This window comes from Podarcis vaucheri (assembly GCF_965113315.1).
Source record: "Podarcis vaucheri genome assembly, chromosome: 12".
NCBI classification, from domain to species: Eukaryota; Metazoa; Chordata; class Lepidosauria; order Squamata; family Lacertidae; genus Podarcis; species Podarcis vaucheri.
The window spans coordinates 47,307,854-47,325,596 of record NC_138750.1 but is presented as its reverse complement, the minus strand read 5'-3'; the positions used below and the strand labels follow the sequence as shown (position 1 = coordinate 47,325,596).

General features: G+C 43.0%; 2 protein-coding genes across 4 annotated transcripts in view; both read right to left on the bottom strand.

Annotated features, from left to right (window-relative positions):
* Positions 1–1,501: 1,501 nt before the first annotated feature.
* On the bottom strand, positions 1,502–12,743 carry GJD4 (gap junction protein delta 4). Of its 3 annotated transcripts, XM_082192548.1 has the most exons (3): positions 12,094–12,743; positions 9,524–10,655; positions 1,502–7,207 (listed from the first exon to the last, which is right to left on the bottom strand). In XM_082192548.1, the coding sequence occupies exons 2-3, from the start codon at positions 9,585–9,587 to the stop codon at positions 6,030–6,032; spliced, it is 1,242 nt and encodes a 413-aa protein (XP_082048674.1). In that variant the 5' UTR covers positions 9,588–10,655; positions 12,094–12,743; the 3' UTR covers positions 1,502–6,029. The 3 variants fall into 3 exon arrangements, with proteins under 3 accessions (XP_082048674.1, XP_082048675.1, XP_082048673.1); XM_082192549.1 differs by having other exon boundaries at positions 7,853–12,743; XM_082192547.1 differs by having other exon boundaries at positions 9,524–12,743.
* A 1,231-nt stretch (positions 12,744–13,974) lies between these two features.
* The window catches only part of CCNY (cyclin Y), a 108,249-nt gene continuing 104,480 nt past the window's right edge, over positions 13,975–17,743 (bottom strand). Inside the window, exon 10 of the mRNA XM_082192591.1 lies at positions 13,975–17,395. Coding sequence (XP_082048717.1) covers positions 17,279–17,395 — 117 coding nt within the window. The 3' untranslated portion in view covers positions 13,975–17,278. The remainder of the gene's footprint in view (positions 17,396–17,743) is intronic.

Below are 17,743 nucleotides of genomic sequence, written 5' to 3'. Positions count from 1 at the left end.
ATTGACCACTCTTTTATTTCTTTAGATTAGTTCTGGGGAACCTGCAGTGCTCCAGAACTCCCATCATCCCTGACCATTGCTGGCTAGGCATGATGGGAACTGAACCTCTGACAAGTCACAGGTTTCCCTTCCTTGGCGTAAGGAAGAGACTTACCGTATTTTTCGCTCTAAAACACGCACCAGGCCATAACACGCACATAGTTTTTAGAGGAGGAAAACAAGAAAAAAAATATTCTAAACGAAATAGTGGATATATGATTTTTGTGGTTCATGCTGTGGCCACAGACTTGTGATCAGACAGTGAGTTTGGAGTAGCCCAATGCAAAAATCCTGAGGATCCATGTGGATCCATGCTTTGTAACCACGGAGGAGGGAAGGAAGGGGAACCATGGATCATCTGCTCACGACTGCAGCAGATCCCCCCCCCCCGCCACCCGTAGGCATTCGCTCCATAACACGCACAGACATTTCCCCTTACTTTCTAGGAGGAAAAAAGTGAGTGTTATGGTGCAAAAAATATGGTAATCAATGAACATCTAGGCAGAGAATGACATTAGCATTTGTGACCACAGAAATTACTGTGGATTAAGTATTCTGTATTTAAAAGTTTAACATTGTGCATGCACAATCCCGTGCGCTATGTCAAAAGAGGTTTGCTCCCTTTTGTGTTTAGAGATGCGGCTGATGTGGGCCCAAACACTACAATGTTTGTATTAGCAGAATGGCAAAGTTGTATGGCTTTTTAAACTAACCAGTGCAGCCTATGTCCACTGAGGGTACTATCAGCTATTGGATCTTTGCAGCTTGCCTTCTTTGTTTCGAGTTGGTACCCTTAACTTTCTCGAAATATAAGAATGTGTGCCCATCATTCCTTCAGTCTCAAACTCCCAAGGAACTCTGTTACTGGCAAAAGTACTGAGAGTTCCCTCTTGGAGCATTGGTGGAGACACAGAACTCTACAGGTTTTCCGGGTAAAAAGTCCCCTGATTCTGGTACCAGAGAAGAACTTGCTCATTGGGGTGAAGTACTGATTTCTTGGTTCTGTGCAAGTTGTAGTCTGGGAAATAAATGATCTGCCTCTTGCATTCTGGGCAAGTTGTCCAGGATTGCGTATCAAGAAAATGGCCATGGAGCCCATCACTGCATGTGACAATTGCGTTTGTGTATTCCACAGCAAGAATTCAAACTAGGAAGTTGCAAGTGGAGTTTCTTAGCCTTCTATTTACCATGTGTACATTTTTAAATAGGTAACATAATGATGAGCTTTCCCTCTGCTTTTCTCACACCAGAACCACCCCAGTTTCCATGATGCTGTGGACATTCAGTAGGCATATATGAGCAGTTTCCCTAGGTGCAACCACTGGCCTGGTTTGCATGTCACAAAAACTGAAACCATGACTTAATGCACATGTGCATGTTCCTGGAGAGGAGCTCACAGCCAGTTTGCTGCTTCCTTGTTATTTGCAGCACAGACCTAAACCATGGTTTGCGTGTCATACACAACCACAAGCCATAAAGCAGGTATGGGGAAACTCTGACCCACCAGATGTTGCTGAACTACAACTGTTATCACCCCTAATCACAGGCTACACTTGCTAGGGCTGATGGGAGTTGTAGTTCAGCAACATTTAGAGGGCCAACTCCTGTTGAAAACCATGGGGCAAACCTCGGTTACAGTACATGGTTATTACACTCAAGCCAGGGTTTGGACAACAGCCTAAGCCATGTTGTGGCCTAGCACAAGACAGTGGCACAGCAGAATGACCAGGGAGGAGCAATCTAGATATAATAGCCACAAACCCTCCAAGTGTCCTATTTTATAGGGACGTCCCTGATTTAGAGAAGCCGTCCCAGTTTCTGATTTCATCCTGGAATGTCCCACTTTTCCTTAGGATGTCCCTATGTTCATTGGAGAAATGTTGGAGAGCATGGAGTTACCTGACCTCCAAGCCATATGAAGGCAATCTTGTATAGGGACCCGTCTGGCGTGGCTGGGGCAACCCAGTAAGATGTGTGGTATATAAATAGTAAAATTATTATGGAATGGGGCATCCCTATTTTCCTCAGAGAAGTGTTGGAGGGTATGTAGCCATGTTTGCACTAAGCCATGGTTCGGCTCCTGTAAAAAGTGGGTTCACATCAGGCTCAGTGAAGAGAGGAGCTACTTATACCCAACAGAAGATGGTCAGCTGGCAGAAAAGCCAAGAAGGAAATGGTGCACAATAGATCAATGGGAGCCCAAAGCAAAAAGTATACCCAGGGAAATGTTAGGACTGGGTGAGGTGGAATCCTATTTAGGACTAGCAAATTCATTCAGTGTATCAATCTTTTAAGGGTTGGAATGGCGTGGGACTGGCTGGTGCTCTGAACTCCAGCCTGCAAACGCAGCAATGTTTCATTTCAGACTCCAAGGGGAAAGTTGGGCTGCAGGTTCTGTCTCTGAAAGTTGCTCCACCTACATCATCCAGTTCTGATTTTCTGATGGGGCATCTACTCTTCTAACTGCAGGAATGGCAGACACAGATACGTGGGACAATTGCTTCCCGGTCAGGCCTCTAAAATGAGCCTGTGGGAGAGCAAAGCCTCTTTAACTGGATCTCTGTCACGGTTCATTTCTCCCACAGACCCCGTTAAGAGCACCTGCAAGCCCCTGGAATCTTGCACCACTAGTGGAGACTGGAGTGGAGTGTGGCAATATCTAGCTGCAGGCATGCTTGTTAAGAAATATTGCCAAATGTAAAGGCTCTAGGCAAACCAATATCCTACCCTATCTGGCTTCAGAGAAAGTTGCCTATATGGTGTTGCATGAGCAAGAAGTATCCTAATGTTTTCCCTTCCATGGAATAAGAGAACAGAACTTTGCACCATGCCCTCTGCTGGTAAAAAGGATGAAATTCATAAATATCTAGTAAAAGTGATTCAACTGAAAGGAAATGTATCTTCAGGCCAGTTAGCTATGATAATTAACCAGTTTTTGTTTCATTTTGAATCTATGTAGAGAACAGCCACATACAAAAATTTATATTTTAGGGATTATTATCCTACTTCAGTGAGAACATTCGGAATAGTAACACATAAACGCAAGATGTGTAAAATATTAGCAATATATTTTTTTTTAATGCTATAATACTAAAATCTCCAGCTCATCCATAACTTAATGAAATGAAAACCTATTCTTGATTTTAGAGGTAACAGTAACTCTCAAAGAGGTTTAAAAAATGTATAAACCCACTCACCCAATACACTACAAGACAAATATCTCACATTGATGTTTTAAAACCATGAATTAATTGTGGTGCATTTCAACTCAATACCAGATTAGCAAAGCGTAAGAGGGTCAGAACTCCTACCTACCTTCCCTGGTAACCCTCGACCAAAACCCAAGTTCAGTCTTGAAACCACACTTGTCTGAAAAAAAGGCAGTAGCTAAAATGATTAATAAGAGAACAGGAAAGAGAAGGGAAATAAAAGAAAATCAAATTGGGCAGAATGAGATAGCCTCCCAATTTCATTCACAGGAAATTCATCCAGATTTTCTAGAAGAGTTTTGATTACACTCTTCCGTTATAAGCCAGGCATCCTTTCACAGTCTGGTCTATCAGACTCATCCTAAAACATTGGGCAGTTTGCAATGCTGTAGAATTTATCAAGGCCAACTTTTGTATGCATCCAGTTGTCAATGTAGCAAGAACATGTTCAATAACTTCTACACTGCTAAGATATCTGCTAGTTCTTAGGGTGGACAACATGGAGGTAAAGGGTTGAATCCAATAAAAGCCATACGAAGAGTAGACCCATTGAAATTAAACATCTACTGACTTATTTGCAACACCAAGGTTTAAATCTTACACTCTTCCAATTCTTCTAGAGAGTAGTATGTCAATTACCTGATTGTACTAAAGGGGAGATTTCATTTTAATAGCACAGACAGGCCTGCAATTGCACTTCTAGCACACTTTGGGGATAAATGGATCAGAAGCAAAGCTTTCCAAAATTCCAGCAAGAGAAAAATAAACAGGGCTGAGCTATCAGAATAATCCCACTCCACAGCTATATATTTCTGTTAATGTTGGACGTCATGCAACCAAACCAATTGTCATGATGCAAGTTTGGAAGATATATGTTGCCATTTGGAGCACTGAAACCCCATCTCTGACCATTAGACATTTTAAACCAACCTTAAATTTTGAATTTTTCAGCAGGCATTGTCCCCATACTTTCAAGCATACGTTTCACAAATGCTGAAGATTAGATGCTTTCTCTTTCAAATATAAAAGCTGACATTCGGAGCACCTGTTCTGATCTACTACATTCTGTGCACTTTTACAGAACACACGCTTTTCAAGATGAATTATTCTTTTTTTAAAATACAAAGTGGTATGTCTTCTGACACCTAAGTGATTCCAGAATGAGTGAAGAAATGTTATGTTTTATGTTGTGAACTGCCCTGAGATCTGCAGGTGAAGGGCAGTATATAAATTTAATGAATAGTAATAATTTTTTTAAAAAAAATCTGAAATTGTGAATGTCGGAATATACAGGAAATGAATGAAATATTTGTCAATGCACATTTTGTACACATATTTTAATGGTTAATGAGCAATGGCGAATGGACATAAACAAACGTGGGACATTTCCTCTCTCTCCCTCAACTTTCCTTTTGTAGCTACTGCCATGTATGCACTTCTAAATTGTTCAAAAGCTGAAAATAAAAGGACTGCTACTAAGCATTCAAAACATACTGCTTAGAATGACTTCTCTGCAACTAAGCCAAATCTCACACCAAAAGGCATGCAAGTTCCATCAGAGGAATCAAGGCATCCTGGGACCCCCCATCCTCAATCCCTCCTTGAAAGCGAATGGGCCCTTTTTAAAACCAGTTTCTTGAAAAAGGGGAATCCAAGCTATGCGACTCCACGATCCAAGACTTGGTGCGTGGATTTACTTTAGAAAAAAAACAGCCATGCCTCATGTTACGTCCACTTCATGTTATGTTCTTTCAGGTTATATCCCGTGGCGACCCAGAAGTACCAGAAAGGGTTACTTCCGGGTTTCGCCGCTCGCGCAGGCGGAGATAAGCAAAATGACTTCACGCACATGCACAGAAGCAGCAAATTGCAACCTGTGCGTGCGCAGATGCGCCTCTGCAGGTTGCATTCTTTTCACGTTGCAAATGGGCCTCCAGAACAGATCCCGTTCGCAACCAGAGGTACCACAGTATTCTATTTCTGCTATTCAGAGGAGGAGATGCAAAAGAGAGAGATAGGTAGAGCAGTAAAGACCACAGAAATTCTTGTTAAAACCACTTTGGAGTTCTGAGAATTCAACAGATATTTCAATCTGCATTTTAGAGCTTATGTTGTGATCATTAAGTCCAGAAACATGTTGGTATTTTTTTTTGTAAGACACAAACACACAAGCCAATATTCTCAGAGTACTAAATTTTGCCTCAAAAATGCACATTCCTTCATTCTTAACAGGGGGTTTCCCTTTTATGATTACCTCCTCACCTCTGCTTTGGGTCCCCATCAGCACCACTCCCCCATCCATGCACTGGGAGAAAGATCTGACGATGGGAGCCCCATCAACATGCACAGGTTCCCTGTGTGACTCTGTACCCCAACCGCACAGGATTCTAAATCACACGAGGAGCCTGTCTGGGCAGAGCAGGATCCACTCCTCAGACCTTCTTCCCAATGCAGATTGGGTGGCCAGTTGATGGAGGGGCCACATCCAGCAACCAGAGCCTTGCTGCCCCCCCATCCAATTGCAAACATGTGGGAAGATTTAGTTATTTCCCCTTTTGCTTTAGATACTCTGTGCTTGTGGCCAAAATTTATAAATAAGCACCTCCAGATGTAGCATGCATGTACACTTCATTATCGAGTCTCCCTAGTAAAAGAAAACAAACCATCTAGCTGCATGCACAGAACGGCAATACGTATATTCAACCAAGGAGACTATTCCTACACTGTTCTTTAGATTGGCAGTATTTGGTAGTAGTTTTTCTGCCACTCTATTCTGACATTTTACACCCATTCGGATTTTTTGGATCTGGAGCAGCCAGCACTGCTGCAGACAGATTGGACATCAGAAGCCTTTCTCTCAAGGGAAGAATAATGAACCGAGGGCTTGTGGCTACTTGCAGGCGAATGGGCTCCATAACGGCACCCGTCCAGGGTTTTAAAAACCAACGCTCCTTTGAGGACGCCTGGCGGCTGCTCAAATCTCAGTTGCTCACAGGAGATCTCTGGCTGCTCACTGTCATGGAAAGACACCCCTTTTCCCTCTTGGTGGGCAGATCCAACACACGATTTGTTGCTACTGTTGCTGCTGTTGAGGTTAGGGCCATTTTTTTGCTGAGGATTGAACACAGCTTGAAAGGAGCACACTTCCTTCACCTCTCGGCCAAGCAAACAGTTGCTGCAGTTGTCAATGACGGCTGTGTTGCCTTGGCCCCCCAGCAAATCGTTGCTTAGCTTGTCCCCTTGGTGCAGCAGGCCAGGACTGCATTTCTCTCCGGCTGCGAAACTTTCTGACAGCAGCTTCCTTCTCCGATTCCTCACAGCGTTGGTTCGGAAGGCAAAGCCCAGGTCAACAAGGCTGAGGAAGAATGAGAGGCTGCTGAGCCCCCAGATGAAAAGCATCATGATGGATTTTTCTGTGGGCCTGGAGATGTAGCAGTCCACGTAACTTGAACAAGGGGCTTGGTTGCAGGAGAAACGTCTTGGGACAAAGAATCCAAAGAGGTAATAGTGCCCCACTCCAAAACTGGCCTCTGTCAATATTCTCAGAAGAAGGTGAACTGCATACGCCCTGGAAAAATCAGGAACAGCCATTTCGTTTCCTGTATGGGTGACTCTGCTCCTTTTCCCTTTGGACGATTTCTTTGCGACTTTGCCGCCCGCTGAAGGTTTGATCTCTTTGTAGCGACGGTAGGCTGCGGAATGTGCCTTCACAACCTGCCTGCACACTTTGTGCAATACGTAGACGCCAAAGATGGCGTAAGGGAGCAAGACGGACACGGTCTGAATGAGCCAGAAGCGAAAGTGGGACACGGGAGCAAAAATGTCGTAACACACATTGGAGCACCCTGGCTGTAAAGTGTTGCAGACAAAGCGTTCCTGCTCGTCTTGGTAGAGAGGATAGGCTGCTAAGAATATCACCATAAACCTCAGCAGGATCACAAGAGTTAACCAAATCTTCCCTAGAAAGGAAGAACAAAGGGAGACATGTCATCGCTAAAGGAGTTGTGTCGTATTGTAGAATCCCTGCATATTTTTTACCCTGGTTGGCAACCACACACACACACCAGCTTCACCAATTGGCTCACTCATACACCAGCCAACCAGCAGGCAAGAGGGTAAATTACAGTTGCCATATTTCAAAAAGTGAACTGAAAAGTTGTTGAGGTGTTGTTGTTTTTTTGAGAATTTAAGTTTTGAGCTATTTTTAAGGAAATTCGCCAAAATCTAGACTTCTGACATGAGTTGCCATACATCCGGATTTCCCTGGAGATTTAAGAGATTTCCGCCTGGACACTGTTTCCGACTGCCATATTCCAGCTATGTCTGGGAAATTCCAGATGTATGGTAACCCTACTCTAGATATTCCATGCATACAGCAACAGAGGGCTTTGGTTAAGAGTTCACCCCTGACACTCAGCTCATCACATCCATTTATCTCTGTTGTCATGTATATGGGAGCCAACAGCTGAGATGCACAGACTTGAGCCCCACGTTGGGCAAAAGATCCCTGCATTGCAGGGCTTGGACCTGATTATCCTCACAGACCCTCCCAACTCCATGATTCTATGATAAATTCTATGATGATAAATTCTGTGAAGGCTCACATTGGGAACGGGGGGATGTGAAAGGGTTTTCACTCGCATCTTGACTCGCATGGCAGAAAGTGGCTGAGGTGCATAATGTAGAAATCCTTGAGAAACAAAATGGAGATCGGAGATTATCAGCCTTCCACAACCTAACCGACTGAAAACATTGTCAGACTACAACATGCTGTGTCCTCATTAGCCTGTGTTCTGTCCACCCCAGCGCCCACTTTAATGTTCTTTTCAGAAGGTTTTTCAATACCTCAGCAAAACGTGGGGTTCTTTTGAGCCTCCTGCAGTTCCTCCGGCACCTCATGGATGGACCACTTTGGCTATCTGGGGTGCAGCACTCAGATAACAGAGTTTGCTATTATTAAAGATGATTTGAGGATTTCTCCTAAGGTGCACCTGGCAACATTTCTCAGGAGACACTTCCCAATTTTGAAGCATAGGTGGTTGCTCTACCTCAGGTGAACATTTGAGAGAAGCTTTTCCCCCTTCCCCTTTTTTTAAATAAAGCATAGGAACAGAAGTAGCTGCCTTATGCTGAATGAGAGCATTGGTTCATCTAGCTCAGTATGGTTCACACTGACTGGCAGAAGCTCTCTGGGGTTCTTTCTTAGCCCCGAGATGCTGGGGATTGAACCTGGGACATTCTGCATGTAAAGCAGACACCCTACCATTGAGCTATGGCCTTTTGCCCAAAGACTTGGAAATTCTGCACAGACAGAAATCGGAGGGTCAACAAGCCCAACTTTTCATCACAAGAGAAGAGAAATGGAGACGGAGGAAATGCAAAGCTTTTGGTATGCACTCTTAGTACTGTTCTTGCTTGCTTGTTTGTTACCTTGAGGGTGGAGCCCCATTTGCTGGCAGAGAAAAAAAACCAGGGGAAAGATATATCATAAATACATAATTTTTAAAATATAAAAATTCGGCACATAGGTTTGGGAACACAAGGCATCTCAGCTCTAGAGAGCCAATTCTAGAATGCCTTGAACCCATTAAGAGCTTAGCAATGACCCTCATTAATTTATTTACTCCAAATTGCTGCAGGCAATGTGAGTATAAACACCCACAGAAATCACTCTCACCAAGAGGACTGACAGAATCAAGTTTTTCGATCAGTGAAAAGTTAAGGGGGAAACCAGATGTACACATGCTAGCTATTGGCCTCAAAAATCAAACAGAGGACTCAGTGAGAACTTGGTTCAGCAATTGCCCATCAAATTACTTCAAGCCTCCTTATTTTCATCTGGGACCTGCACTGTTGAAATGATTGCTTAATAAAAGTGTAACTAGGCTATCATGCAAGGCGTAATAAGTTCATGCTCTTGCATCTGCATTTGTTTTCATGTGCTATTTTTCTAGAAAAAGAGAAGTTCTCCTATAATGGCATCTGAGAGGTGCTGGAACTGAGTTCCAGTGAGTTCTGGCTGGAAAAAAGCCCCAAAACTACTAATGAGAAAGACCAAAAACGGCCCTAAATTTAAATAAAGGATAGACGTCAAACAGCAATATCAAGCAAATTTTTCATTTACAAGCAAATGTTATTAAAATGCAAACGAGTGAATTCTAGAAACAACCAAAAATACACACGCACAGAACAAAAACCAGGACACAGTTTCCAGGAACTGGGTGCCAACCCTGAACAAAAATTAAGATGTGGGTTTTTGTTTTTTTAATACTCACCAATAATCGTCACATTGTAGCTGACAGCAATGATTAAAAAGCCGACTGAATCCCAACATTCCATGTCTGAACTCACTTGCAGGGACCCCCCACTTACTGAAGGAATACGAAAAAATTGAGCATTTTCAAAAACCACGGCGATCTAAACAGAGAGGGCAAAAAACATTCGAGAGCTGGCCAGGAACAGGAGTAACAAAATCCTCTGCAGAGAGAAATGAGCCTTCCTTAGGAGACCCAGCTAAATACCACAACTTCACAGCCCTATTGATTGCTCTTACCTCTGCCCCGACAACTGCAAGAAGACAAAAGGCAACAGGAATTATCTCTGCCATTGTCGGCTATTCTTACTCTCCCGGGGCATTCCAGCCTCCTGAAATTGCTGGGATAGTTCAGTGGTGAAAGAGAAATCAAGCAGTGGAAGAAATAATAGAAGCGGCTTTGTTTCTCCCCCCGACAAGTGATAAAAATGGATAACGTGAGGAAAGAGGATACTGAAACATCAAGTGTTATGTCTGCGAATGGCATTTTCCTCTACAGCAGCGCCATATGAAATGAGAAATAAAATCCAGCTTCCAAAAGATGGTCACACGGTAGCGTCACCAACGGAAATCAGTGGTGTCTCTGCATATTCCTATTTCACTCTCCTCAATAAATGAACAGGAAATTTATTCCTGTGGGACAACAAAGCCCTGAACTTGGGGACATGAAACCTGCCTTGCTCCCTCAGCGTTGGGCAGCCTGGTCTTTAAAACCACGAACGCTGAGAGGTGGCGGCAAAAGTGTGTCTGTGTGGAATGCCTTCCGCAGGTGCTCAAAATATACAGTATCTCCTTCCTCAAACATTCTGCCCCTTAAAGAAAATTAATGGAAGAGGTATATGAAATCAAACATGGAGAAATAATAAAACTTGGTGGATCAACCAAATAAAACTGAATTTCAGAAGGTTCAGGTCAGACAAAAGGAAATATTTATTCACTCACACTGCCCAGTTACAACTATGGCTGTGGTGGACACCACATTGGAAGGCGATTTCAGCAGGGGATTACTTACATTTATGGATAAGGCTTGTCAATGCCCACTAGTCATGGTGGCTTATATATTACCTCAAGTATTAGGGGCAGTGTGGCAGTCCCTGTGAAACACGAATGGAAGAGAGATATTGCACTCACATCCTGCTTTTCGAATTTCCATAGATAACCGATTGGCAGAGTTGGCCCTACCATTAGGCAAAGTGAGGCAATCGCCTCTGGCGGCAGATGGAGGTGGCAGGGTCAGCACTCCCCAACTGTTAGCACCATCTGAACTGTGTCTCCTCAGAAGTATGCCCTACTGAATTCAACTGAACATACGCCCAGATATGTGGGGCTAGGGTTACATCCTCCATCATACTTAAAAAAGCAGATCCAATAAAACGAATTATTTCAATGGGATCTAATCTACATAGGACTAAGTCTAGATACAACATATTTCAATGGTTTTACATCTGTATTATTTACCATGTTCTAGCTGAGGGAGTTTAATTTTAACCTATTTTTATTTACATGTCCTCTGTTGCTGTATATGTCCATATCTCTGGTCTGTGACCGTAATAAATTGATTCAGCCTGTCACCTTAATACAAACACACCCAGCTCTGGGATTGGTTTAGGTGAAAGGCAGTTCAGAATTTGAAAGTAAAAAAGGAATATTACAAAACTGATAACGAAGCCTATGTAAGGTGCTGTTCTTAACCCATCTTGCATATTATATTTCCTTACGGCAGGCAAGGAGGATCTCCAGCCCATAGACCTAATCCAGATAACCATGCCTCTTACTCCAGTCCCTGGAACTCCCATGGCCCATTTCCTGCAAACCACACCACTTTCCCCTCACCTCATCCCCATCCTTTGCCAGCAAGACAGCCATACGGGAAGGAAACAGTTTTTAAGGCGGTTCCCTTTCTATCCTGTCTATCTGCCCAGCTCACCGCATTTCTGTGCTGGCCTCGGAGGAAGAGACTTTCCTTCCTTTGTAGTCAGGGCTGATATCAAGTGAGCTGGAACGATCAGTCCTTCTTCCATCATCCCACTCCCTTGTCTGAATGGAACTGCTGGCCTAGGCTATGAGACTGTAGCACCTCAGTTTAGTTTTGTGGCATTTCTCCATGCAGTAACTAGAGGAGGGCACCCAAGCACATTGCTGCTTTGCAGCATTCACCAAGCGTTTATTATTTTGGTGATGGGGGGGGGGTGTCCTTGCAGGTGCATTATTAAAGTTGCTTTAAAAAAAATAAAATATAAGTCACCACTGCAGAGTTAAAATAAGAATCCTTTACACATTACTGGGTTTCTCCAGTGACCGTGTTAAAAGACAAAGCTCAAATCTGTTTATTCAGTTACTGAATGAAGATACTGTTTTGTGTGTGCTTCACCCCCTCCAGCCATTTGAGAAAGAGAGATGGTGGCAAGATGGGCCGCTGGATTTTGGCAAGAAAAAGTGATATCCACAAACAGAGGCTGCATTTCAACTAGGGCACAGAGACCAAAGCGACGATAATGAACTGATGCTATGAAACAGGTTTACTTACGGTACCTATAATTTTGCCTGTTCTCTTTTAGTAGTCACACACACAGGGCTGCGAGTGTGTGGATCATGGCAAAGAAACAACCAACGCTTCGAGAGGCATTATTTCTCCTTCCCCTGTTGCAGAAAGTAACAAACACCTTTCCCCTCAATTCTTTTTTGACGGTCTTAGGAGACTGCGTAGAGACCACATTAAGGAGGCGAAAACACAGAGATCGGGGGCCACCCTACTCTTCATGTTGCTTATCCATCTTCCAGCCGTGCCAAAAGGAAACTCTGGGAATGCAGGATTTAAAACTGTGTTCAAAATCTAGCTACTCTTTCAGGTTGAAGGGAAGGGGAGCAAAAGGTGAGATAGGCAGGGTTCCTCACACACACACACACCCGGCCCCCAATTTCTAGACCAAGGGTGACAACTCCAGTGGAGACATGGGAAGAGTGGGAGAGGATTCTGTAGTCGCAGGTGCTGGAGAAGGCCTGTTCTCCACAGTGATTTTCACTATTCTGGATCATTTATTCTGGGTTTGGTAGTCATGGGCAGGAGCCAAAAGTCCCCCCTCCAACCACTGGACATTTTATTCAGCCTCCTCTCTTGCTGCTGAGATTTCAGCAGGCTTTCCCTATACCAGGGGTCAGCAAACTTTTTAAGCAGGGGGCCAGTCCACTGTCCCTCAGACCTTGTAGGGGGCTGAACTATATTTTGAAGAAAAAATGAATAAATTCCTATGCCCCCAAAATAATCCAGCATTTAAAATAAAAAGAAACATTCTACTCATGTAAAATCACACAGATTCCCAGACTGTCCGTGGGCCAGATTTAGAAGGCGATTGGGCCGGATCCGGCACCTGGGCCTTAGTTTGCCTACCCATGCCCTATACCTTTGCAAGTATTTTTTTATATCTATAAAAGGGAAATACCACAATACAACATGCTAAGCTTCCACCAAGACCAACACCAGCTCCGCCAAGACCACGTGTTCAACAATGGTGCCACTTTGGGGCAGAAGACCAGAATCCCAATCAGGAGAATGGACAGGGGGCGCCAAATGTACCAGAACTGGCTGAGCTCATTTTGAAGGAAGCAAGGTAATGCACTTTACTATCTAAAGAGCTCTGTCCTCCCAGTAAAACCAGCAAGTGCAGAGTCTACAATTATCTAAACGCACCGCCGTTTGCCAACGCTTCTTTGCAAAGCAATGTCCTTTTAGATCAGTTCTGCTTATAGCTGGAGCGGTGTGATGCTTAGAATATTGGACTAGGATCTGGGAGACTAGGGTTCAAATTGCCACTCAACCTTGGTTCAGTCAGTGTCCTTCAGTCTAGACTACCTCATTGGAATGTCATGGGGATAAAATAGACAGAGGAAGAAGTGAGCTTCTTGGAAGAAAGGTGGGATGAAAATAGAATAATAAACAGATCAAATTTATGAGTGCATAATGGGGTCTGCTTTTTGAAATAGGGGTACACCTTTGTAATCACAGCAGTGAATCAGCTTGAAAACACAGGGCAATATTAACAAGCCAGAATTTTTCAGCAGTTTTTAGCAACCTTTGATGAAAGGGAAACAGATCTCCTAGGAACAGTAAACTCTGGAATCATCCAGAGAAGAACCCTAAAAAATAATAATGCTCAAGTACTGCAAAAATGTAAAATTAACAAAAGTAAAAATAAAACCCACATTTAACAGATTTTGTTTTGTTTTTTAATTTTTAGTGCAAGAAACATAACCAAGTTAAATCACAGAATCAGTACTAATTGAAGAATATGGAAAATTCTCCTATACAGAGGTAGAATCCAGTGCACAAGGCTAAAACGATATCCAATATAGTCTAAACAAGACTGAGCCAGGTTTTACGGAATCCACTTGAAATTTTACAATAAATAGACTATACAATCTTTAAAGTTGTTTAATAAATTTCACAAAATTATAGTAGATGCATTGAGAACTTTACATAATGCAAACCTTGCTCTCTTTCTGATCTTCCCTTACACCAGCCTTCCCCAGCCTGCTGCCCTCAAGATGTTTTAGATTACAACTCCCGCTGGTCCAAACCAGTTGTAGTCCAATGCATTTGGAGGGACTTGGTTGGGGAAGGCTGTCCTATACCCATTGCAAACTGTGCTTGCTAGAAAGTCAGCCCCAAAATGTTCTGCAGACTGTTGATAAAACAACTCCAGGTACAATCACATTTCTATTGGGAGAGGCACCGTAACCCAATTCTAACGAAAGCTGGCCTTTTTCACTCTCGCTCTTCTCTTCTCTTTAAAGAATTTTTAAATTTGAAACATTCTAGACAAGGAAAAGGCAAAAGGGGCACCCTCAAAACTTGATAGAATCAAAGTTTCGCTATATTGGCACAGTAATAAAAATAGTAGCAACAACAATAACAAAGTAATGAGAATTAAACTGATTGGGGAACATAGATGGGCAAAACCTTCATGTCATGTAATACATGTTAGTAGAAAACTCTACTTAAGTTATTAGCAATTTAACCTCATCAGTGTGTGTTACCCTTTTAAGGCAGATAGCATAACCAAGGACACAGTTGTCTGATAAAAACCTTTAATGCTCTGGAGTCATAAGCATATTTAGGGAGCGCAGAGGGAGCATCATTCTGTGTTCCTGATTCGGCACTGTGGAACCAAGCTAGTAGCATGGTAAGTGTCTTCGGGAAGGGAAGGGAACCTGGGACTCTTCTAATATTGTACTACAACTCCCATAATCCCTGACCGTGCTGGTTGAGGCTGGTGGGAGATGCGAGTCCACCATTCTGGAGGACCACAGATTCCCCATTCCTGTCCTGAGAAAACCAAGGTCTCCTAGCTACCCAGGACTGGGGAGCTGGCTGTGTAGGTGATAAGAGCCTCGACTGTAGGCCTGCTGGGAACCAGCATGTCTAAGCCACCCTAACTTGCACTCCTTAGTCAAGATCCCCAGACGGAAACATGAATTCACACGAGAGAATTAAGTGCTTTCTGTTTCTTAAGCAGCAGCTCACACCAGTAGGGAGCAGTTGTTCGGTTGCCTCTTTAGTAACAGGAGCTGTCGCAGAAGAAATCGAGAAAAAACTTTCAGGTGTGCAGACATACCTCCTCTTTGGCATCCTGCAGGGATTGGAAGCAAATAGCTCCCCATATTCAGAGCTGCATGGATGTGCTCTTGTCACATGAAACAGTTGGGCTGGAAATGTCAAGTGAACAATTCCTAATTGGGGTTTTAAGGCTCAATGAGACCAGATAAAGAAATGTGTAAGGGCATGTCTCCTGCAAGAGATGACACTGAAGCTAATGGTATTAGCTCAGGAAGATAGCTTGTCCTGCACAACACCCAAGGGCAGCAGGGTGCAAGTACACATATGGAATAGGAGTTTCTGCAGAAGACACTCTGGTGGAATGTGGTGTGTATGGTTTCACTCGAGGAGTGCATGTAGAGCAAGTGCCACACATTGAAGATGAGGTCTCGTCTATTTCGCTGTGGCTTGCACAGGAGAATTTGTGGAGCTTCAAGATCATGGAACTTACTGTACAACTGATATTGGTTTTTGTTTGTCTTATGCATCGTAAAATGGCATCCTTCTCAAAATGTGCAAAATAATTCATAGATGCTTATATAGAGCACAAGGCTTTTTCCCCTTTCCTTTTTTTTCAGAGATAACGTGATTTACTTTATATAAAAAAGGTATTCAACTCGTTTATCCCATTAAGGAAAAGAAGGGTGGGAACCAGTAGTAACAACAACAGAAGTACAATATAATCAACAAAGCAACAAAATTTTCTTCACAGTTTGCATTTTGTTTAAATTTCTAGAAGCACCTACACTGGAAAATGCATTTTAACGGTTTTTATTCTGAAATCTAACCTGTGACAAAACACTTGGTAAAATTAATATAGATTTCTTCTTCTTCTCTTCCTCCTCCCTCTTCTTCCATTGACCCTTTTCCACTAGAACAGAAACTCTTTTTTTCATATTTTTTCCCTATTTTATACAAACAGATTGGTTTCCATTTAAAGTAAACATATAAAAAACTTGAGGCTATTGCTTGCAACATTGAACCAGGAAGTGAAGGAAATCATCTGTCTCTGCCATACAAAATAAGATTCTCTCTCTCTCTCTCCCACTTTCTCTCTCACTTAATCTCTGCTAAATCTCTAAATGCAGTGAAAAAACTTGCAAACAAAAAAAGGACTACTGCATCCAATGCAAATTTCACCTCCTTGGCCCAAGTTCCACTCTCACCTGGATCCTTCCAACAACCATAACTTTATAGTAAGGAAAAATAAAACTATCCCAAAGAACATAGGAAGGCACATGCAGCCACATATACTATGAAGCAGCCAGCATCCGAGATGCAACCTGTGGGAACACACCACGGACACGGTCGCTATAAATTAAAAAAAGAAAGAATTCCAAACAATCACCTGATCTTTTTTTTTGTATACTTTTGGTTCAGCACTAGAAATCAAGTCAAATTTTGTTTTTTCAAAAAATACAATAAAGGCATACGAGAAACAAAATATGCATAATAATTAAGGGGGAGAAAAGGCTAATAAAACAGCTTATGAAGGGAAGCTTAGTGGATGGAGTAGGATGGAGCCGATGGGAGAGAAGAAAACAATTGATGGCGTCTGGTTCAGAGGCTTGTGCTACAGTAGATACTGCCTTCTTCATACTTGCTGCTTTGCAGAAGCAGGAAAAGCGACTCCCAGACAAACAGCAAGGGAGGAATGAAAAAAGATATAAAACCCAGAAAGCCAATGGAAAACACTGAAGAGAAAGTGAAATACTTTCAAAATCCTCTCTCATAGTGCTTCTTCCAAGCCGATCTTGTGGTGTGTTTTTAAAATTCCCATGCTATTGTCTCTGCTGAGGATCTTTTTCTTTTTCATAACACACACACTTGCTTTTCTGTTCTTCCAAGCATATGTATGTAGTTTGCCTTTTCCTCACATAAAAAAAGGACAAATCTGCAGCAAAACAACAGAACCAGCTTTCTTCCGAAGTTCTTCCCGATGTACTGACGTCTCTCTCCTGTCCGTATATTTATTCTTGTGTGCTACGCAACGGGGGAGGCACTGTAAAGGCAGATCTAAAAACAAGAATAGGGGGGGGGGACGAGGGGGGGAATAACAACCCCCTCCCTCCCAAAGTTGATGATAGAAACAGTATATTTGAGGACTATCCAAAACTTCAAACATTAGGAGATAATCGCAGGTGACCACCTAACTACAGTCAGATTGTCCGAACTGACTGACCGTTTCTTTGCTGATTTCCTGAAGTCCTTATACTTGTCTTCACACAAGCGGGAGATGGCCTGTAGGGAGATGGGCAAGGGAGAAAGGTCAGACACGTGAAATAGCCTAGTACTGACTGCTCTGACTGGCAGTAGCTCTCTAAGGCTTCAGGAAGAGGAAAGTCTTTCCCATCCTCTGTGTTCTACCTGACCCTTTTAACTAGAAATACCAGGGGCTAGACCTGGGCTTTGCTTTTCCCAAAAAATCTGGAGATGCCATGGCTTTACTTTGGGATCTTCTGCTTGCAAGCCCATGCTCTGCCAACTAAGCTATGACCCCTCCATCATTCTTTGTAATCCAAGCCTGGCAAAGTTGAGACCCTAGCAAGCCAAAAACAGCCTGTCTGCCATGCAGCCCACCCAGGTGCT